The 23,082-nt window shown below is 36.9% G+C and overlaps 1 protein-coding gene across 1 annotated transcript in view; it reads left to right on the top strand.

Annotated features, from left to right (window-relative positions):
• HSD17B4 (hydroxysteroid 17-beta dehydrogenase 4) overlaps nucleotides 1-23,082 on the top strand; it is a 104,912-nt gene that overhangs the window by 66,361 nt on the left and 15,469 nt on the right. The window contains exons 15-20 of the mRNA XM_065918219.1: nucleotides 812-883; nucleotides 3,898-4,001; nucleotides 13,700-13,765; nucleotides 17,915-17,984; nucleotides 18,833-18,939; nucleotides 20,701-20,787. Coding sequence (XP_065774291.1) covers nucleotides 812-883; nucleotides 3,898-4,001; nucleotides 13,700-13,765; nucleotides 17,915-17,984; nucleotides 18,833-18,939; nucleotides 20,701-20,787 — 506 coding nt within the window. The remainder of the gene's footprint in view (nucleotides 1-811; nucleotides 884-3,897; nucleotides 4,002-13,699; nucleotides 13,766-17,914; nucleotides 17,985-18,832; nucleotides 18,940-20,700; nucleotides 20,788-23,082) is intronic.

Below are 23,082 nucleotides of genomic sequence, written 5' to 3'. Positions count from 1 at the left end.
CCTATTTCTGTCTACCTCATTTCAATCACCATTATCTCTCAATTTCCAAGTGTTCTCTCTGCCTCCATTCTTGCTCCCCTTAGATCTGTTCATCTCACCACAGCCAGAATATTATTTCTGAAATGTAAGTGTATTTGTCACTTCCCTATTGAAAAGCCCAGATGGCTATTGGTAGACTTCAGGATGAAGTAAAAAACTTTTTTGTATCTTCTGACTTCTCTTGATGTCTGCCTACTGAAGTCTTTTCACATATTTAGACACTAATTTATGAGGCAGGTATCATGCTGAAATTTCTGCCGTGGCAGTTGGGTGGATAGTACCATTCATTCATGTAGGGAACAAAAGAGAGAAACAGGTTGGAAAAAGATTATGGGTTCACTCTCAAACAAGGATAATTCATCAAAAGGTCACCAATTAAATGGTGGAAAGAAGAGTCCTTGAAAGAACAAAGTGGTTAGAAGGAAACATTGTCTCATTGAAGCCAATAGAGGTTCCATAAAGAATGGAGTAAATGGTGTTGATTATTGCTTAAGAAATGTTCATTGAATGATTGAAAATTGTTACCTTTTACCACCTAATTTATCAGAATTACTAATATATCAAATTTGCTAACTCAGGCATTATGATTGCTTTTCATGTTTATGACTCAGCATCATATTGAAAATTGTTCTAAACCATGCCTTTTTTTAGTTGAACTTCCAGTGGAAGTTGTGTTAAATTCTCTCATGTGTTCATATAATATATTACTTATAGCTTTTAAAACCGTCTCATTTATTTATTATACATTTATTATTTTTACTTTACATTTTAGGAAAATTAAGATGCGAAACAGTTGTTGCTGATATCATGGATAAAGGATCCGGTTTAGTAGTGCTTCTGGATGGTAACTAATTTCCAGTTCTTATAATAATATTGTTAAATTGATAGCCTTTGTATGCAGTATAATACTTTACCATAGAAGTTGATAAATAAGTTTCTATTTATCTTCCAATTTGTGAGAAAGCAAGATTAGCATTCTAAAAATTTACGAACTCTTTCAGAAAATAAGGGGTTAGGAGAGTGGGACATTTCAGGGGATTTGTGACAACATAACCAGAGCAGAGATGGGAATTGTGGCTGGTCTAGTGAACACAGTGGGGAATTATGCTTCCTGGAGTGTGTTTTAGCAGGAATGAATACAAAGACAACCCTCAGCTGATAACTAGGTTATGTTGTAAATATTCTTTCGTATGTTAGCTCTTTGGTACTGGGAACCTATTTGACCCCTGAATCATTCTTATAAGGTGGTAGTTAGGTTTTTAACCTTGCACATTCAGACATATTGAACTCATAATGTGGCTCAAACACCATAGCTACATTTTATTTGAGGTGGAAAAATTATAGTAGTTTAATAAATATTGAAATACTAATAATTAAACATAAGTCAAAGACACCTTGCTTAAAATTTATCTTTTAAAGTTTAAGAACAAAAACAGGAAAGATTATCAAAAATTTTGGAAATATCAGTGGAAGGTTTAATATTAATCTGGTATTTGGAATATAGGTTTTATCATTTTGTTCTAATACATACCTGAGGTTATACTGAATATATTGTTTTGGAACTTGCCTTGTTTTCACTTAATAATATATTTAGAACATTTTTAATGCTTTTAATTTTTTCTATTACACGTTTTTGTTAAAATTTCACCATAGGCACATAGAACATGAATCTTTTCTCTCTCCTTTTCCTCTTCTTCCTTCTCCCTCTTCTTTTTTAGATATTTGTATTTTCTTGTCATTTCAAATGTTGGCAAACATTTGGCTACAGTTCTCCCAGTTTTCTTTTAATCTTCTCACCATTCTACCAAATGTAACATATCACTATGAAGTTTGTTGTAATTTTAGCTTTAGTTTTTACTCTTGTTTCTTGATCTCCGTTTATTTACCTATAGCTTGACAATGGATAATAATGTATTAGAATTTGTAGATAACATATAGATGGCATTAGGTATCCAATTTTCTGTGTAATAAAGATGAATGTCTTATTTTAAATATAAATAACCATGGCTTTTCTTATTTTTGTCATAATTATATTTTTCCTTATGTTATTCAAAAGCATATTTCTAATTTTACAGAGCTGGAGATTTAGATGCTGCTCAAATTTCACAAGGATAGTTGTCAGTAGAAAGAGGAACAGCTATCTTTCATTTATTACTTGCTTACTTATTCATTAACGTGCTCACTTGTGTCGTTTGTTCATTGATTCATTAATTAATGCATATTTATTAGGTGCTTTTTCTGTCCCAGGTACTATTCTAATTGCTGAGAGTATGATATGAGCAAAAGGGTCAGACCCTGGCTTCCAGAAGCTTATACCTTCATTCTTGCTATTTCCCCTTTTATATTTCAGGCTCTATTGAGAGCTTCAACAGAATGTTTGAAAATTTTAGAGTGTGGTTATCTGCATTTTAATTTTGAATCGTACTGAAATTTTGGTGGATTTACAATGTTGTGTTAATTTCTCTTGTACAGCAAAGTGATTCAGTTAAACATATATACATTCTTTTTCATATTCTTTTCCATTATGGTTTATCACAGGGTATTGAATATGGTTCCCTGTGCTATACAGTATGACCTTGTTTATCCATCCTGTATATAGAATGCATCTGCTAATCCCAAACTCCTAATCCCTCCCTTCACCACCTCCTGTCTCCCTAGGCAACCACAGGTCTGTTCTCTGTATCTCTGAATGTGTTTCTGTTTTGTAGATACATTCATTTGTTTTGTATTTCAGATTCCACATATCATATAACATTTGTCTGTCTCTCTCTGACTTCACTTCGCTTGGTATGATGATCTCTAGGTGCGTCCGTGTTGTTCAGATGGCATCATTTCATTTTTGTTATGTCTGTGTGGCATTCCGGTTTGTGTGTATACACACATTTTGTGTATATGTGTGTATCTCACATCTTCTTCACCCATTTATCTGCTGGTGGATATTTCGGTTGTTTCCATGTTATGGCTATTGTAAACAGTGCTGCTATGAACACAGGGGTCCGTGTGTATTTTTGGATTATAGTTTTGTCTGGATATATGCCCAGGAGTGGGGTTGCTAGATTATATGGCAATTCTATTTTTAGTTTTTTGAGGAACCTCTATACTGTTCTCCATAGTGGCTGTACCAATTTACATTCCCACCAACAGTGTAGGAGGGTTCCCCTTTCTCTGCTCCCGGTCTAGCATTTGTTATTTGTAGGCTTTTTAGTGATGGCCATTTTGACCAGTGTGAGGTACTCCCTCATAGTTTTGATTTGCATTTCTCTGATAATTAGTAGTGATAAAAAAGTCTTTTCATATGTGTTAGTTTGCTTTTTATAGTGAAATTGTCTGAAAAGTTTGAGAAGGAGAAAACTGAAATATGAAGAGCAGTTGGGGAGTTTGAGAAGAAGGTAGAAGAACTGCTGTTTCATAGTTATGAAAGGATTTGTCAAGATCTTCCTTTCTCTGCCTTCTAGAGACTGGTAGTGTGTATGATTAAAATGAGTGCTCTGTAACCCAAACTTGGGTGTCTTTAAATTGCAAAACCTTTTAGTAATTGGATTTTATTTCTTTTCTTTTCATTTATTTTTATTAGTTGGAGGCTGATTACCTTACAATATTGTGGTTTTTGCCATACATTGACATGAATCAGCCATGGATTTATGTCTTCCCCATCCTGAACCCCCCTCCTACCTCCCTCCCCATCCCATCCCTCTGAGTCATCCCAGTGCACCAGCCCCGAGCACTTGTCTCATGCATCCAGCCTGGACTGGCGATCTGTTTCTGAAACATTTACAGGGATTGCTGATCATGTATTGGTTAACTGGTTATGTCTTTTGATGATAAATTCTTTTCTTTCTTCTTTCATTTACTTTTCAGTCTACTCTTACTCTGGGGAGGAACTTATATGTTATAATCAGTTCTCCATCTTTGTTGTTGGTTCTGGAGGCTTCGGTGGAAAACGGACATCAGACAAAGCCAAGGTAGGGTACGACTTCATAAATGACTTATGTGTGTCATTAAGGATGCTTATCTGTATTTTGAAGTTACTATATGTATAATTTCACAGAGTAGAGCTTTAGTAATCTAAACTTCCTTGAATCAGAATATGTTCTTGGATTTGAAGTGCTGTTTATATTTGTATATTTTAATATATAACATGTTATATGTGTTACAAGCTGAGGTAAGTGTAATATACATGAGATAATTACCAGAATATCTTTACAAACTTTGCCTGCACCCAAGACTCTTTAGAAAAACCTAACATGTACAAGAGATCCTGATGTAAATGAAAATCTTCACTCATTAAATGTCTAGAATATTTCTTATATATAAAACAATTCAAATTACTGTTGAGTTCTCAAAATCTGCCCCAAACCATATTTTTCCTAAAAATATTTTGTAATTTGGATTTTATTCCAGTTTAACCTGGCCTTCACCTCTGCCCTCAGCTCTCAGAATAGGGCCACGCTATCTTCCTAGGCAGAGCAGGCCACTCATTTTTCTTTTTTTTTTTTTTTTTTTTTTTTTTTTTTTAATATTATTTTATTAGTTGGAGGCCAATCACTTTACAACATTTCAGTGGGTTTTGTCATACATTGACATGAATCAGCCATATAGTTACATGTATTCCCCATCCCGATCCCCCCTCCCACCTCCCTCCCCACCCGACTCCTCAGGGTCCTCCCAGTGCACCAGGCCCGAGCACCTGACTCATGTATCCCACCTGGGCTGGTGGTCCGTTTCACCATAGATAATATACATGCTGTTCTTTCAAAACATCCCACCCTCACCTTCTCCCCCAGAGTTCAAAAGTCTGTTCTGTATTTCTGTGTCTCTTTTTCTGTTTTGCATATAGGGTTATCGCCACCATCTATCTAAATTCCGTGTATATGTGTTAGTATACTGTAATGTTCTTTATCTTTCTGACTTACTTCACTCTGTATAATGGGCTCCAGTTTCATCCATCTCATTAGAACTGATTCAAATGAATTCTTTTTAACGGCTGAGTAATATTCCATGGTGTATATGTACCACAGCTTCCTTATCCATTCATCTGCTGATGGGCATCTAGGTTGCTTCCATGTCCTGGCTATTATAAACAGTGCTGCGATGAACATTGGGGTGCACGTGTCTCTTTCAGATCTGGATTCCTCAGTGTGTATGCCCAGAAGTGGTATTGCTGGGTCATATGGCAGTTCTATTTCCAGTTTTTTAAGAAATCTCCACACTGTTTTCCATAGTGGCTGTACTAGTTTGCATTCCCACCAACAGTGTAAGAGGGTTCCCTTTTCTCCACACCCTCTCCAGCATTTATTGCTTGTAGACTTTTGGATAGCAGCCATCCTGACTGGCGTGTAATGGTACCTCATTGTGGTTTTGATTTGCATTTCTCTGATGATGAGTGATGTTGAGCATCTTTTCATGTGTTTGTTAGCCATCTGTATGTCTTCTTTGGAGAAATGTCTGTTTAGTTCTTTGGCCCATTTTTTGATTGGGTCGTTTATTTTTCTGGAATTGAGCTTCAGGAGTTGCTTGTATATTTTTGAGATTAATCCTTTGTCTGTTTCCTCATTTGTTATTATTTTCTCCCAATCTGAGGGCTGTCTTTTCACCTTACTTATAGTTTCCTTTGTTGTGCAAAAGCTTTTAATTTTCATTAAGTCCCATTTGTTTATTTTTGCTTTTATTTCCAATATTCTGGGAGGTGGGTCATAGAAGATCTTGCTGTGATTTATGTCGGAGAGTGTTTTGCCTATGTTCTCCTCTAGGAGTTTTATAGTTTCTGGTCTTACATTTAGATCTTTAATCCATTTTGAGTTTATTTTTGTGTATGGTGTTAGGAAGTGTTCTAGTTTCATTCTTTTACAAGTGGTTAACCAGTTTTCCCAGCACCACTTGTTAAAGAGATTGTCTTTTTTCCATTGTATATCCTTGCCTCCTTTGTCAAAGATAAGCTGTCCATAGGTTCGTGGATTTATCTCTGGGCTTTCTATTCTGTTCCATTGATCTATATTTCTGTCTTTGTGCCAGTACCATACTGTCTTGATGACTGTGGCTTTGTAGTAGAGTCTGAAGTCAGGCAGGTTGATTCCTCCAGTTCCATTCTTCTTTCTCAAGATTACTTTGGCTATTCGAGGTTTTTTGTATTTCCATACAAATTGTGAAATTATTTGTTCTAATTCTGTGAAAAATACCGTTGGTAGCTTGATAGGGATTGCATTGAATCTATAGATTGCTTTGGGTAGAATAGCCATTTTGACAATATTGATTCTTCCAATCCATGAACACGGTATGTTTCTCCAACTGTTTGTGTCCTCTTTGATTTCTTTCATCAGTGTTTTATAGTTTTCTATGTATAGGTCTTTTGTTTCTTTAGGTAGATATACTCCTAAGTATTTTATTCTTTTTGTTGCAATGGTGAATGGTATTGTTTCCTTAATTTCTCTGTTTTTTCATTGTTAGTGTATAGGAATGCAAGGGATTTCTGTGTGTTAATTTTATATCCTGCAACTTTACTATATTCATTAATTAGCTCTAGTAATTTTCTGGTAGAGTCTTTAGGGTTTTCTATGTAGAGGATCATGTCATCTGCAAACAGCGAGAGTTTCACTTCTTCTTTTCCTATCTGGATTCCTTTTATGTCTTTTTCTGCTCTGATTGCTGTGGCCAAAACTTCCAACACTATGTTGAATAGTAGTGGTGAGAGTGGGCATCCTTGTCTTGTTCCTGATTTCAGCGGAAATGCTTTCAGTTTTTCACCATTGAGGGTGATGCTTGCTGTGGGTTTGTCATATATAGCTTTTATTATGTTGAGGTATGTTCCTTCTATTCCTGCTTTCTGGAGAGTTTTAATCATAAATGAGTGTTGAATTTTGTCAAAGGCTTTCTCTGCATCTATTGAGATAATCATATGTTTTTTATCTTTCAATTTGTTAATGTGGTGTATTACGTTGATCGATTTGCGGATATTAAAGAATCCTTGCATTCCTGGGATAAAGCCCACTTGGTCATGGTGTATGATTTTTTTAATATGTTGTTGGATTCTGTTTGCTAGAATTTTGTTAAGGATTTTTGCATCTATGTTCATCAGTGATATTGGCCTGTAGTTTTCTTTTTTTGTGGCATCTTTGTCTGGTTTTGGAATTAGGGTGATGGTGGCCTCATAGAATGAGTTTGGAAGTTTACCTTCTTCTGCAATTTTCTGGAAGAGTTTGAGTAAGATAGGTGTTAGCTCTTCTCTAAATTTTTGGTAGAATTCAGCTGTGAAGCCATCTGGTCCTGGGCTTTTGTTTGCTGGAAGATTTCTGATTACAGTTTCGATTTCCTTGCTTGTGATGGCTCTGTTAAGATCTTCTATTTCTTCCTGGTTCAGTTTTGGAAAGTTATACTTTTCTAAGAATTTGTCCATTTCATCCAAGTTGTCCATTTTATTGGCATAGAGCTGCTGGTAGTAGTCTCTTATGATCCTTTGTATTTCAGTGTTGTCTGTTGTGATCTCACCCTTTTCATTTCTTATTTTGTTAATTTGGTTCTTCTCTCTTTGTTTCTTAATGAGTCTTGCTAATGGTTTGTCAATTTTGTTTATTTTTTCAAAAAACCAGCTTTTAGCTTTGTTGATTTTTGCTATGGTCTCTTTAGTTTCTTTTGCATTTATTTCTGCCCTAATTTTTAAGATTTCTTTCCTTCTGCTAACCCTGGGGTTCTTCATTTCTTCCTTCTCTAATTGTTTTAGGTGTAGAGTTAGGTTATTTATTTGGCTTTTTTCTTGTTTCTTGATGTGTGCCTGTAATGCTATGAACCTTCCCCTTAGCACTGCTTTTACAGTGTCCCATAGGTTTTGGGTTGTTGTGTTTTCATTTTCATTTATTTCTATACATACTTTGATTTCTTTTTTGATTTCTTCTATGATTTGTTGGTTATTCAGAAGCGTGTTATTTAGCCTCCATATGTTGGAATTTTTAACAATTTTTTTCCTGTAATTGAGATCTAATCTTACTGCACTGTGGTCAGAAAAGATGACTGGAATGATTTCAATTTTTTTGAATTTTCCAAGACCAGATTTATGGCCCAGGATGTGATCTATTCTGGAGAAGGTTCCGTGTGCACTTGAGAAAAAGGTGAAGTTGATTGTTTTGGGGTGAAATGTCCTATAGATATCAATTAGGTCTAGCTGGTCCATTGTATCATTTAAGGTTTGTGTTTCCTTGTTGATTTTCTGTTTAGTTGATCTATCCATGGTTGTGAGTGGGGTATTAAAGTCTCCCACTATTATTGTGTTACTATTAATTTCCTCTTTCATACTCGTTAGTGTTTGCCGTACATATTGCGGTGCTCCTATGTTGGGTGCATATATATTTATAATTGTTATATCTTCTTCTTGGATTGATCCTTTGATCATTATGTAGTGACCTTCTTTGTCTCTTTTCACATCCTTTATTTGAAAGTCTATTTTATCTGATATGAGTATTGCGACTCCTGCTTTCTTTTGGTCTCCGTTTGCGTGAAATATTTTTTTCCAGCCCTTCACTTTGAGTCTGTATGTGTCCCTTGTTTTGAGGTGGGTCTCTTGTAGACAGCATATATAGGGGTCTTGTTTTTGTATCCATTCAGCCAATCTTTGTCTTTTGGTTGGGGCATTCAACCCATTTACATTTAAGGTAATTATTGATAGGTGTGGTCCCGTTGTCATTTACTTTGTTGTTTTGGGTTCACGTTTATACAGCCTTTCTGCATTTCCTGTCTAGAGAAGATCCTTTAGCATTTGTTGAAGAGCTGGTTTGGTGGTGCTGAATTCTCTCAGCTTTTGCTTGTCTGTAAAGCTTTTGAATTCTCCTTCATATCTGAATGAGATCCTTGCTGGGTACAGTAATCTAGGTTGTAGGTTATTCTCTTTCATTACTTTCAGTATGTCCTGCCATTCCCTTCTGGCCTGGAGGGTTTCTATTGATAGATCAGCTGTTATCCTTATAGGAATCCCTTCGTGTGTTATTTGTTGTTTCTCCCTTGCTGCTTTTAGTATTTGTTCTTTGTGTTTGATCTTTGTTAATTTGATTAATATGTGTCTTGGGGTGTTTCGCCTTGGGTTTATCCTGTTTGGGACTCTCTGGGTTTCTTGGACTTGGGTGGCTATTTCCTTCCCCATTTTAGGGAAGTTTTCAGCTATTATCTCCTCGAGTATTTTCTCATGGCCTTTCTTTTTGTCTTCTTCTTCTGGAACTCCTATGATTCGAATGTTGGGGCGTTTCACATTGTCCCAGAGGTCCCTGAGGTTGTCCTCATTTCTTTTGATCCTTTTTTCTTTTTTCCTCTCTGCTTCATTTATTTCCACCATTTTATCTTCTACCTCACTTATTCTATCTTCTGTCTCCGTTATTCTACTCTTGGTTCCCTCCAGAGTGTTTTTGATCTCATTCATTGCATTATTCATTTTCAATTGACTCTTTTTTATTTCTTCTAGATCTTTATTAAACATTTCTTGCATCTTTTCAATCTTTGTCTCCAGGCTATTTATCTGTACCTCCATTTTGCTTTCAAGATTTTGGATCATTTTTATTATCATTATTCTAAATTCTTTTTCAGGTAGATTCCCTATCTCCTCCTCTTTTGTTTGACTTGGTGGGCCCTTTTCATGTTCCTTTACCTGTTGGGTATTTCTCTGCCTTTTCATCTTGTTTAGATTGCTGTGTCTGGAGTGGGCTTTCTGTATTCTGGAGGTCTGTGGTTCCTTTTTATTGTGGAGGTTTTACCCAGTGGGTGGGGCTAGACGATTGGCTTGTCAAGGTTTCCTGATTAGCGAAGCTTGCGTCAGTGTTCTGGTGTGCGGATCTTGATTTCTTCTCTTTGGATAGCAATGGAGTGCCCAGTAATGAGTTTTGAGATGGGTCTATGTGTTAGGTGTGACCTTGGGCAGTCTGTATGTTGACGTTCAGGGCAATGTTCCTGCGTTGCTGGAGAATTTGCGTGGTATGTCGTGCTCTAGAACTTATTGGCTCTTGGGTGGTGGTTGGTTTCGTTGCAGGTATGGAGGCTTTTGTAGGGTCACTTATTACTTAAAGATTCATGTAGTCAGGAGTTTTCTGGTGTTCTCAGGTTTTGGGCTTAAGTCTCCTGCTTCTGGATTTCAGTTTTATTCTTCCTATAGTCTCAGGACTTCTCCAACTATACAGCACTGATAATAAAACTTCTATGTTAATGGTGGAAAGTTTCTCCCCCGTTAGGGATACCCAGAGAGGTTCACCGAGTTACATGGAGAAGAGGAGAGGGAGGAGGGAGATAGAGATGGGCAGGAGGAGAAAGAGGGGGACTCAAGAGGAGAGAGACAGATCTACGAAGTTGTCTGATCCCAGAGTGTTCTCCGTAGCCCAGACACCCACAAAGATTCACAGAATTGGATTGGGAAGAGAAGGGGGAAGGAGGAAATAGAGGTGTTCTGAGGTAGAAAACAGAGTCAAGATTGGGAGAGAATAATCAACACACTCGTGAATAAAAATGGGAGCTGAATATTGGATTCTTAAATGTTCACAATTTATATCATATACTGAAAAACAAAAATTAAAAATCTAGAGTAGAGGTTAGACTCTTAAAAATACTATATTAAAAACAAAAACCAAAACACACAAAAGAAATTTTAGAAATATATATGAAGTTTGGTATAAAAATAGGGCTTCTCTTCTTTTTTTTTTTTTTTCTTCCCTTTCTCTTTCTTCTGTAAGGTTATAGTGGATTGAAAATGAAAATTAAGGCGTAGTAAAAGGAGTACTAGAGGGCTTTAAAAGAAATAAGAGAAAAAGAAAAAGAAAATAGAAGAGAAGAAAAAAGAAAAGAAAAAAAGAAGAAAAAAAAAAAAAAAGAAAAAAGAATGAGAAAAAAAATTGTTTTGCGTAATTAAAAAAAATCGTAAAAATCTATGAAAATGAAAGTTAAGGAGTAATGGGGGAGTAATAAGGAATTTTTAAAGGAAAATAAAAGAGAACCAAGAAAAAAGAAAGAAAAAAAAAATTTTTTTTTTTCCTTACTTAAAAAAAAAAAAAAAAAGAAAAAAAGAAAAAAAAAAAAAAAAAAGAAAAAGAAAAAATATATCTAGGAGTTTCCCTGGAGCTGTTGCGGTCAGTGTGGGTTCGGCTCAGCTTCAGATAGCTCCTCGTTCCAGCTTACACTTCTCGATATCTACAGGCCCTTCCGGTGTAGTCAGTCCGTGGTTTCTTCAGGGATTTTAATCTGTTACACCGGTCCCTTTGTTTATTTGGGTTCTGTTGCCGGTCTCTCTTCCGCGCCTAATTTCCGCCCTGACACACGGGGCGGAGGTGGATTCTTATTCAGGTAGCTAGTTCCGTCGCGCTGCGGCGAGGGGCTGTGCGGGGAGGGACCGGCGCTCCCGGGAGAGGCTTGCGCTCTTTTCTCGATCTGCGCTGCTCAGGCTCCGGGCTGCTCCGTCTGAAGCGCGCGCCACGCTGCGCGCGGCTCCAGCCCTCGGGCGATTCACAAAAGCGCGGCACACAAAGCCGGGCCCGCGCTCCGTCCCCACGCCGCCCGAGCGGCCCAGGCAGCCAGGCGCTTGACGGGCGCTCTCTCCCCGGGTGCGGCGCGTCCTCTGCCCCGCGCGGTCCCAGTCTCAGTCCCCGCCGGCGCCAGTCGGGAGCGCGCGCCCTCTGCCCTCCGTGTCCCCAGCCGCAGTTCCCGCCCGCGCCGGTCGGGCGCCCGCGCCCTCCGTCTCGCCACGACCCTCCTGGCGGGCTTCGGCCGCCCAGAATCTCGGTCCCTTTGTTCTGCGAACGGCCGGCAGTGTGTTCGGGCCGGTTAATTTTCTGTCTCTTTTGCTGTCCCACAGTTCAAGTTGGCAACTCACAAAAGCTCCCTCTGATTGTCCTCAGGGTGCTCAGGCCCGGATCCAGCCCCAAGTAATGCCGCCCGCTCCTCTCCGTTCCGTCCCCACTTGCTGGTGGCGGATGCGGGCGTCTGGGGTACTTTTCTGCTGGGAGTTGCTTTTAGGCTCTTAATCTGTGGGTTTTATTTATTGTATCCCTCCCAGTCAGATTCAAACTCTTGAGATTCCAACACTTCCCCCAGGCCCGCCAGAGCGAGGGTTTCCCGGTGTCTGGGAACGTCCTCTATTAAGTCCCTTCCCGGGACGGATCTCCGTCCTTAGCTCTTTTGTTTCGCTTTTTATCTTTTATATTTTGTCCTACCTCCTTTCGAAGACAATGGGCTGCTTTTCTGGGCGCCTGATGACCTCAGCTAGCGATCAGAAGTTGTTTTGTGAAGTTTGCTCTGCGTTCAGTTATTTTTTTGATGAATTTCTAGGAGAGAAAGTGGTCTCTCCGTCCTACTCCTCCGCCATCTTGGCTCCTCCCCCCCACTCATTTTTCTTATTTCCCACTCCTACCTTCCCTAACATGTGTAGCAGAAGCTCTGTTCCAGGTAAAAGTGGCTGAGAGTTATGGGGTTCTCTTCCCCCACCCAGCCCCCACTTGTAGTGTAGAGAGTTTTGTTCTACGATGGCATGTTAAGAATACTAGGGCTCTGATAACTCTTGCCCCAGCCTGCTCATAGGATGAGGGCTCCCTGCTGCTAGAGGTAAGCTGAGAAGACCAGAAGCTCCTACTCCTGCTCAGAACCCTCTTGTAAATGAGGATGTCACTTGGAGAGAAGTGGGTCACTGTCCTTGCCCTCATCTCTGTTGCAGTGGCGCAGAGGTTTTGCCTGGGGCCAAGGCAGGCTCTAAAAATAGAGAGCTCCGAAGCTCTTCCCAAGGAAACGGACTCATTTTGGAACCAAATAATTGGAACTAAAAGTAAGGATGGTTTCAAAAACAAAGTTACTTTAGTGATACTCACAAGGAGTCTGGTAGCTCCATGGAAGCAGTAAGTAAACTAGTCCAACTAGAAGTTTGCTAGAGAACCGTGCAAGGAGACAGCTAAGAAGAGTTGTCATGGGATCATTTTTGTTGTTGTTCAGTTGTTAAATCATGTCCAACTCTTGGAATTCCATGGACTGCAGGATGCCAGGCTCTTCTGTCCTCCACTGTCTCCTGGAGTTGGCTCAGATTCATGTCCACTGAGTTGGTCAAACCTCAAAGACTGACCTCAAAGACCTCCCCTGGAAAGAAGTATTCTTTTGCATTGGGAAGAGTCCCTATGTTTGTTGCCTAGAGAATGGACCTGGTTATATAATTCCTTTCATTATACAGAGTCATTTCAGTGAACTCTTAATGTAGACAAAGCTCACAGTTACAGAATTTTAAAGGTCATTATGTGCTGAATGTATTAAAAAAAGCTTCTTTTTATCCAGCTTACAGATTTCATTACAGTCAGCCCTCCATATCCATGGGTTCCGCATCCGCGGGTTTTGCATCTGCAGATTAAACCAACTGTGGATCAAAAATACCCAGAAAAAAATTTCTAGAAAGTTCTCAGACTATATGCACAGTTTTACATTGTATTGGGTATTACAAGTAATCTTGAGATGATTTAAAGTGTATGGGAGGGATGTGCATAGGTTATATGCAAATACTGCCCCATGTTGTATAAGGGAATTGAGCATCTGCAAATTTTGGTGTCCTGGAAACTGAGAAATAACTGTACATTGAAACATGGTTGTTTGTCAAAGACCAATTTCGGTAAAGAGACTAGCAATTATTTTGTTAACTATTTAACGTCGTGTTTTTTTTTTTTTATTTCAGGCAACTGTAGCCGTACCTGATAGACCTCCTGATGCTGTCCTTAGCGATACCACCTCCCTTAATCAGGTGACAAGGTGTTTTTGAAAAGTGATAAAGCCACCTGGCTCCTGGCACTTTAACTTGTAACTCTTGATACCCTGTAAATCCTATGAATTCAAAAGTAGTCCTAAGAATTCAAAAGAATTCTACATAATAGAAATAACAGCATATTTCTGTAGTTGAAATTTGTTCTTTGTGAATTTTTACTTAGCGGTTGTTTTTCTCCACTAGATATCAAAAGAAAATATAAAGTGGTTTTCACAAGTCAGTTGAGACAGCATCACATTTTGTTCGCGTGGATTGCTTGCCTTAAAAAGATTGCCTAGCTTTGTGAAGAATTTCATTAAAACTTTAGAGAATAGGATAAAGTAAAGGGTAGATTTCAGTTATCGTCTCTTCTGTTGGAAAAGAAAGCTGAGCTGCACTGCGTAGAGACAGATTATTTTTTGCCAACTTTAGTGGACAGGTACAATAAAGCATCTTAGAAGGAGCAGATGATTTAATCTGTTCTGTTTGTCATGAATAGTATGTTTTCTGATGAAGAAGATAAAATTACCCTGTCAGTTAACAGATTCTGTAAGCATGCAAAGATTTATTTAATAAACAAAAGGTGACCTTGAGGATGAAAAAAGCAACTTTGTTTTTGAGAGTTATGAAGGTTCTTCTCTAAGATGGCCAGAATACTAATCATGCAGATATAGAACAGAATACATAAAGCTCTGAAGTAATGCAGTGAATAAACAGGTAATGACCGTAGATTATTTATAAAATTCACTTATTTTTTGATACTAATTTTGACATATTGACATGAGAACTTCTGCAGGATTTATGTTTGCTAACAAATAGAAATATAATTTCATGAGTTAGAAAGAGTTAAGTTTGAAACATAGTAATTGTGTTTTTTTCAATGCTATATAATTGGGTGATAGAATAATACTTTTTATCTCAGATTAGTTTTTGCCTTTAAATGTTCTTCCCAGCCCTACTTCTTACCCATTTCTTAAGAAAACACTCATATTTATGTTTAATTAAAGCTTCATAGTGAAATTAATTTTATTATGGCACTGAAGAAAAGAAAAGACTGTGGTTTCATGGTTCAGAAAGCCCAGCAATGCTCCATTATTATTCTTGGGTTTCTGAAATAATAAAATGTATCTGCTGTAGATAAGAAAAGCTGAATAGTTTCCATGACTTGAGTTTCTTTATACAGTAAGCAGAAAAATGTTATTTTTCTGGTTTTTCAGACGAATAGAACTTTTCATTGGCTTTTAGCCAACTTGAGTACTTTGCTGTGTGACAAAGAAGAGTTTATAAGTTAACAGATCTTTTTTGTATGAATAATGGGCACCCATCATTTCACAGAGGTTCCTGGCCATTTGTATCACATGGTCATTTGAGAATGTGATTAAAAACTATGTACAATTTCTTTAAAAACATTTTGCATGAAATTTTACATAAAGTTCAGGGGATTTGTGAGCTGTTTTAAATTAGATCTGTACTGTAGGAGACACAAATCAAGACATGTGATCTATTGACGAGGAACTGAAAGTACTCTTAGCAATAATGTGTAGATGTCTTAATAACTAGAGCATCTATTCTAAGCAATGAATGATTAAAGACAAAGTTTCGAATTGTAGAATAAGTGCTATAAGACGTTCAGAGAAGTGTTACTTATTAGAGAATGATACACAAAAGAGTTTGGTAGGAAAAATGAGACTTCTGAACTAAACTGGTGTTTTCCCTTACCAGAGATGTAAAGCTTGCAATATGGCCTGAATGGGGATAAGAACTTAATAATGATAACAGATAAGAGCTTGATATATGTACAAGGAGTAAGAATTAGAGAATTCACATTAGAGAGTGGCGGGAGGTGATTATGGATGAACAGACCTTTAAGGAGAAGTGGGAATGGAATGGATTATGCCACTATAGCATAAACTTTTTGCCAGGTGTTTAAATTAAATGAGTCATTTTTTAGTCAGTAAGAAAACTGGCAATCATAGTTTTAGCTCTACCAGTGTCACTTCTGGAATATTTTGTTTTTCATTTCTTTAGGAGAATTTCTTGATCTTCAAATTGGTATGATATTACAAGTTTGGTTCATGGTTTGTCATAATTAATAAAGAGAAAATTCATCCTCAATAACCTAGAAAGACCAAAGAATAGGAAGGTAACAGATGTCAGACTTTGTATTTGGGAAGGAAGAAAACAAATATCTTTAGTTTCCCCAGTTATATATCTTATACTGCTTATTCTAACAATTAGAATTTTAGCTACCATCTTTGTTAAATAAAGTTAATCTTTGGAATATTGGTTATACTATCCATTAAAATGTAATTCTTTATTAAATTACCAAAGGAGAAGGTGTCAGACACTGAATAGATTATTGGCTTTGGCATCAGACAGACTGAGGTTCAAATCCAGCTCTGGATTTAGGGTTTGAAGTTTGTCATTTTTTCTATTTGTATGTAACATGATGATGTATATTTGCCTAGTGTTCTGTTTTTTTTAAATGCTTTCTAAAATTTATCATTTAACCCTCTACAACTTATACAGAATCTTGTAAATCACATCTATTTGATAATTGTTGATTTGATTTAACTATTTTAGAAGCCACATAAAGGGAAAAAACACTGATTCATTGAAAAAGTGAATAATTTAGAAATCCAGCATATGGAGTGATGGGAAAGAAAAAGTTTTCTAAAATTATATAAAACATATTAAAAAGTAAATGATATTTTCCTGTGAATTGTAGGAAATGTTATTTTCTGTACATAAAGTTTATTTAAAAAGAATAATCAATAATTAAAAATAACACAAAACACTTAAGAAAATCAGGTATGCTGACACGCTAGCCTTTGCACAACATTTTAATAGTCTTGGAAAGCTTAACATAGCAATTGATAAGAAAGTTCTTGAGGCAGACTCAAAGTTAATACACAGATACATTAAAATACTTACTCTTAGCTTTTTTTTTAATTTTCTTTCTTTCAGTACTGAAAAGTACTTTTTTTTTGTTTGACAATTTCTGATCCTGCTGTTACTTTTGTGCATGTCTGTGGCCGCTTCAGTCACGTCTGACTCTGCTTCTCTGTGGCCTGTAGCCCTCCAGGCTCCTCAGTCCATGGGATTCTCCAGGCAAGAACACAGGAAGGGGTTGTCATGCCCTCCTCCAGGGGAATCCTCCTGACCCAGGGATGGAACCCTCATCTTCTGTGTTGCCAGCGGGTTCTTTTCCACTGAGCCACCTGAGAAGCCCTATTGTTATCTCTTTTTGCTAACCCTGCCTTACCTAAGTACGGAAGTGATGTGAGGATCTGGACTAAGCAGAAATGTAATCTTAAAGGCAAGCTACTAGTCTCTCTCTTTTTTTTTTTTTTTGTAGGATGAGCTGATCTCAGAATTTAGTGCACCCAGTCGATTGAAAGTTTATTAGAAGTGTTTGATGTTTATGTGTCTAGTATTGGGTTATAGGCTTCAGTTTAAAACACCCCACAAGAAAGTTGGCATAAATTTTGCTTGCTTAGAAGAGGCTGTAAACATTTACACCTTGTCTTCATTGGGTTTTAATGAGAGTAGATTGATGGATTCCTTTTTGTGAATTTCTCCTTAGGCAGTGGTAACCAGTGTTATTCCCAGATGTAGTTTTTGGTTCCCATTGTTACTTTTGCACAGTCCTCATCCCTTCCCAACTCATTTCAGTGGCAGGTGTTACAAAAAGCATTTGATTTATGCTTAACCTTTTTTTGTTCAAAATAGTTATTTTTTAATCAAAGCTAGAGCTGGGTACCGAGAAGGCAACGGCACCCCACTCCAGTACTCTTGGTGAATCCCATGGACAGAGGAACCTGGTAGGTTTTGGTCCATGGGGTCACTAAGAGTCAGACACGACTGAGCGACTTCACGTTCACTTTTCACTTTCATGCTTTGGAGAAGGAAATGGCACCCCACTCCAGTGTTCTTGCTTGGAGGATCCCAGGGACGGGGGAGCCTGGTGGGCTGCCATCTATGGGGTCGCACAGAGTTGCACACGACTGAAGTGACTTAGCAGCAGCAGAGTTGGGTATATTATGATGCATTTCTCGTGCAATAACCAGTCATATTTTCTGTTTTTATTTTAATGTATTCACAGAAAGCACTGATATGCTAGCTACTTTTATAATTCTCTTTCCACAGGCTGCTTTGTACCGGCTCAGTGGAGATTGGAATCCCTTACACATTGATCCTAACTTTGCTAGCTTAGCAGGTGAGTTGCTAGTAATATGTGCCAATGAAAATATTAGCTCAGTTATCTAAATAGTAAAGACATGTATTCCCCATCCTGATCCCCCCTCCCACCTCCCTCTCTACCCGATCCCTCTGGGTCTTCCCAGTGCACCAGGCCCGAGCACTTTTCTCAATGACAAAAACCACTACAATGTTGTAAAGTAATTAGCCTCCAATTAGTAAAAATAAACAAAAAAGAAAAATAGAAGGAAAATGGCAGAAAAAAAAAAATAGAGACATTGCTACTTCTGACTGGCAGTTTAACTGGTGACATTTAAAAAATAGCCCTTTCCTAATATGTTTATGCAAAGGCAGTGGAAAGGTAGGAAGTAGTGTTCAGAAAATGGTGTTCTTGAAATTCAGATTATGGTGGAAGGTAGCTCCTGCTAGTGCAAGGTCTGTGATAGGACCATGGGGATGAATATCTGAGTTATCGTGAAGGACAGGGTCATTGGAGGACAGACTATGAAGGGCAAGGTAATTGGAGGGGAAAGCAGAGAACTGACAGGTTGAGGAAGAACCGTCTACATACATGGATATTGAAATCACCATGGATGATTTCATGGTTACAGGCAAACCTAACAAAATAATTCTTTGTGTCCCCAGATCTCTGACACTCCTTTCATGTATTTTTTTTCTTTGTTTGTTTATTTCATAATTTTTCCCCCAGGAAGCATTATTTATAGAATATTTTTCATGTTTCTTAAAATACATGGTATGATTCAGGTTAATGAAGTTTAAAAATTATTTTTGGAAGTTCTGAATTAACTGTTGTTGGTTTTTAAACATGAACTGTGTCTTTAACTAAATTATCTCTCTTATTTTTAGGTTTTGATAAGCCTATATTACATGGATTATGTACATTTGGATTTTCTGCCAGGCATATTTTACAGCAGTTTGCAGATAATGATGTGTCGAGATTCAAGGCAATTAAGGTATGTGTAAATTATTAATTTAAATATTTGTTCCTTTTTAGTGTTAGAGAAGAGAAGGAGTCTTCAGTTCAGTTCAGTTCAGTCGCTCAGTCATGTCTGACTCTTTGCGACCCCATGAACTACAGCACACCAGGCCTCCCTGTCCATCACCAATTCCCAGAGTCCACCCAAACCCATGTCCGTCAAGTCGGTGATGCCATCCAACCATCTCATCCCCTGTCGTCCTCTTCTTTTCCTGCCCTCAATCTTTCCCAGCATCAGGGTCTTTTCAAATGAGTCAGCTCTTCGCATCAGGTGGCCAAAGTATTGGAGTTTCAGCTTCAGTGTCAGTCCTTCCAGTGAACACCCAGGACTGATCTCCTTTAGGATGGACTGGTTGGATCTCCTTGGAGTCCAAGTCCACCACCACAGTTCGAAAGCATCAATTCTTCTGTGCTCAGCTTTCTTTATAGTCCAACTCTCACATCCATACATGACCACTGGAAAAACCATAGTCTTGACTAGACAGACCTTTGTTGCCAAAGTAATGTCTCTGTTTTTTATTATAATGCTTAGTCTACATTAATTTTAAATATATATATAAATATATATTATATGTAACTAAGAAGGAGTCTTAGTGACTTCATTTAAAGGAAGTACTGTACTGAAATTATTATTTTTATTATTTCATTGACTTGGTATTCAGCAAGTTTTCATAGCTATAAATACCTCTAATACACATGTATCATAAAGAATTTTATATACAATTATATTTTTAGCAGATTGGTTATTTTATAAATTACCAAATAGTTAGGAGCATACATATGTCAGTGTGTATGCCTTAACAAAAACTTATGGTATACCTTTAAAAAATTATTGTTATTATTTTTAAAATATTTTATGATTTACCTTAATTTAATTAAAAATGTTAACTGGCTGCATTTGAACTTTAATAAACATAAACCTGGAGAAGGCAATGGCAACCCACCCCAGTACTCTTGCTTGGTGAATCCTATAGACAGAGGAGCCTGGTAGGCTGCAGTCCTTGGGGTCGCTAGGAGTCAGACACAACTGAAGTGACTTAGCAGCAGCAGCAGGAAACATAAACCTATATCCGTGTTAGCTTCAAGTTTTCATCCATTATAAATTAAAAAAAAAATGTCTCTGCGCAGTATCAAGACATACACTTAAAGAAAAAAAGTCATTAAGACAGTGTCAAATAACTACAAAAACTTTTATCAGTTTGTGCTCCATGCAGCAGTGGAAACTTATTTTCTGATGTCTTATCTTTGGTAACACTGATTATTCTCTAACTATTTTATAGTGATTATTATAAATAGTTTTATTATTGTCCAATAATATGTACACAGAACAAATAAAATTATATAGAAAATTAGGAAATAAAAAGTAGAATTATTCTTTCCTGTATGCCAATCCCAGATCTTATTCCCCAGACTTAATTAGTACCACTTTTAATTGCTTCTTTTTAGTTGTACTAATGGTTGCCTGTATAACTTTGCTTAATATAGTTATTCTTCTGTGTCTTGATTTGTCAAGAATGAACTATTTATTGATTCTATACTTAGAAAGACAATTAACTAATACTAATTATAACCTTTCTTTACTAATTTTATCATATTACTGTTTTTGTGAATTTAAGTATAGTCAAGCCTATTTCTTCCTTTTATGCTCTCCAGTCTCCATCCGAAACTATCCTCCTCCCCAAATGGAGAAACTTTATATTAAAACATTTTTAACCCTTAAACACATGTTTTTTTAAAGGTTCGTTTTGCAAAACCAGTATACCCGGGACAGACTTTGCAGACTGAGATGTGGAAGGAAGGAAATAGAATCCATTTCCAAACCAAGGTATGAGTGAGGTGGTTAGAGGTACATTGTTTCGTTACCTTCTTCACCATATCCTGTAATTTATGTTCTATCCTAGCATTCGTTTGGTTAATAACTATGTATATGAAGTAAAACTTAGGAATTAAAAAAAATCAGTGGTAATTTTCAATAGAAAATAAGATGACTCTGTACTTTGTTTTTTATTTTCAGTTTTATTCTCAACTAAATTCGTGCCCGTTAACATAACATTTCTGAAAATCCAATCAACCATATCTTTTTGGCTCAACTTATCATTCAAGTTGTCAGAATATAATCTTCAGAAAATTGAAGGAATGATTCATAGACAGATAAAAAATGAAAACGTGATGAAACTTTAATTCCTTAATGAGGGTGCTAGCAAGATGATAAATCTGGTTCAAAGGAGAAGTAGAACAACGGGGTTTATGTAGTCCAATGGGGAAGGCATTCTAAAATAATTTTACTGAGTTAAGAGACAAAACAAGTTAATTGTTTTATAGAACAATAAAACCATATGCTTTATGGTTATATTTTCTACTAGACAGAAATCATATGCATCTTGATCACACAAAAACCCACAAATTAACATCTTATGTCACAGAATCTGAGCTTAATCAATAGCAAGTAACAAGACAAATTAAAGTACATCTCCCTATAGAGTTAAGTGCTTTGGGGGGTGAGGCTGTTAGCAGTGCTCCAATAAAATACTAAAAGGACATACAATCCTCCTTTTGTAAGTTTTTTATAGATAATTTTTGTTAACACATCTCCCAGGCTGATACCTTTTGGCCTGATCATTTGTACTACTTAAATGTCTTGTGTTGAGCAATTTAAATAACACTACCAGCAGTAATAGCAGCTTATAGTTACTGAGTACCTATGAGCAGCCTATCCCATTATCTCTACTATGCATAACAACTCTACATTTAATTTGGGAAAATCTAGGTTCAGATCTTTTAAATAATTTGCTCATGGTTGCATAGAAAGTGGTAGAGCTGGGATGTACACCTCGGTCTGCCTGTCTCAGCACTCAATTCCTAGGTCCTAACTTTTTTTTAAAAACTGTACCATGATTTCTTTCATACATAAATAACTTTCCAGAACTGTTCTTTGTATGGCTGCCTTACTCCTTATTACTTCCTGCTGCTCTCAGTATCATTTTCCTGATTCTTTTATGCACACTGTTTATTTCACTTTTCAAATTTCCTTTGTCTTTTCAGCATCAGTTGAAGCTCTGTCTTGTCCTCAGAGGCATTCCCTTACCACTCTCCTTTCCCCCATTCATACAAACACACATCCTAGCTTTCCTCTGAAATCCTCTTGGAATAAATGTTTGTATCACATATTCCCGAACCCTCTTATTTTCTAGCTATTTCATGTAAGTTTATTTTTTGAATAAAATTATGAACTCTAAAAGAATTAAGGACCATGAAAACAATTATGGGCTCTATTTTCTCATCATGAACAGTATAGAAATAATTCATATAAATAAAAAAAGTTGAGTAATAGTTTAATGTCTAAATATAATACATTCTTGTCATTTGATAAATTCTAAGCACATCTTCTTATCTATTCAGTATATTTGCTATTCCCCCCCCCCCCCCAGTGATTAGAGGTATTCTTTTTCTATTAGCTATTTGTGGGAATCCTTTCCCTTACTTAGTTACAAGAGAGTCATTTTCTAAAGTGCATTTTGTTCATTAATTGTTTCCTTTCATGCTTTCCACTGTATATACTTTGAAATAAAATGAAGAAATTGTTTGGAAGATCTATTTTTCTGAAGTGTAATAGAAAATAGTCAAGGGAGAATGATCTTCCTGATTCTTAAAAATCAGTTTTAATAAATGCTACCCTTAAGTTTTAGACATTATCCTATACATTTGTAGCAATACCATAATTTTATAAAAGAATACTATTGGAATAATTTTGGTGCCATATTAGGAATTAGAATTTGAGTTCTTTTAATGAATATTCTGAAAAAAAGGCTATTCAAGTGTTTACTTTGTACTGTGTATAGTTCCTACTTGAAATAGAAGGTCTGTTCCTATCCAGTTTTGTTGTATATTAACCAAACAAATAATACTTTGAGTACCCTGCCTCATGTGGATTTTGTGCCATGCCTTTTACTATTTATAAGAATTGAGCAATTCTCATCCTGGCTCCCCACTAGACATATTTATATTGCAAAATAAATCCTCCAAAAACCAATGCTCAGACTCAGACTGTTTAAATAGGAATCTTTGGAGATGGGACCTGGTCATAAGTATTTTTGAGAAAGGCTTCAGTTGATTCTATGGT

This window comes from Muntiacus reevesi, chromosome 1, assembly GCF_963930625.1.
Source record: "Muntiacus reevesi chromosome 1, mMunRee1.1, whole genome shotgun sequence".
NCBI classification, from domain to species: domain Eukaryota; kingdom Metazoa; phylum Chordata; class Mammalia; order Artiodactyla; family Cervidae; genus Muntiacus; species Muntiacus reevesi.
The sequence above is the reverse complement of the archived record's forward strand: the minus strand, read 5'-3'. Positions and strand labels throughout refer to the sequence as shown.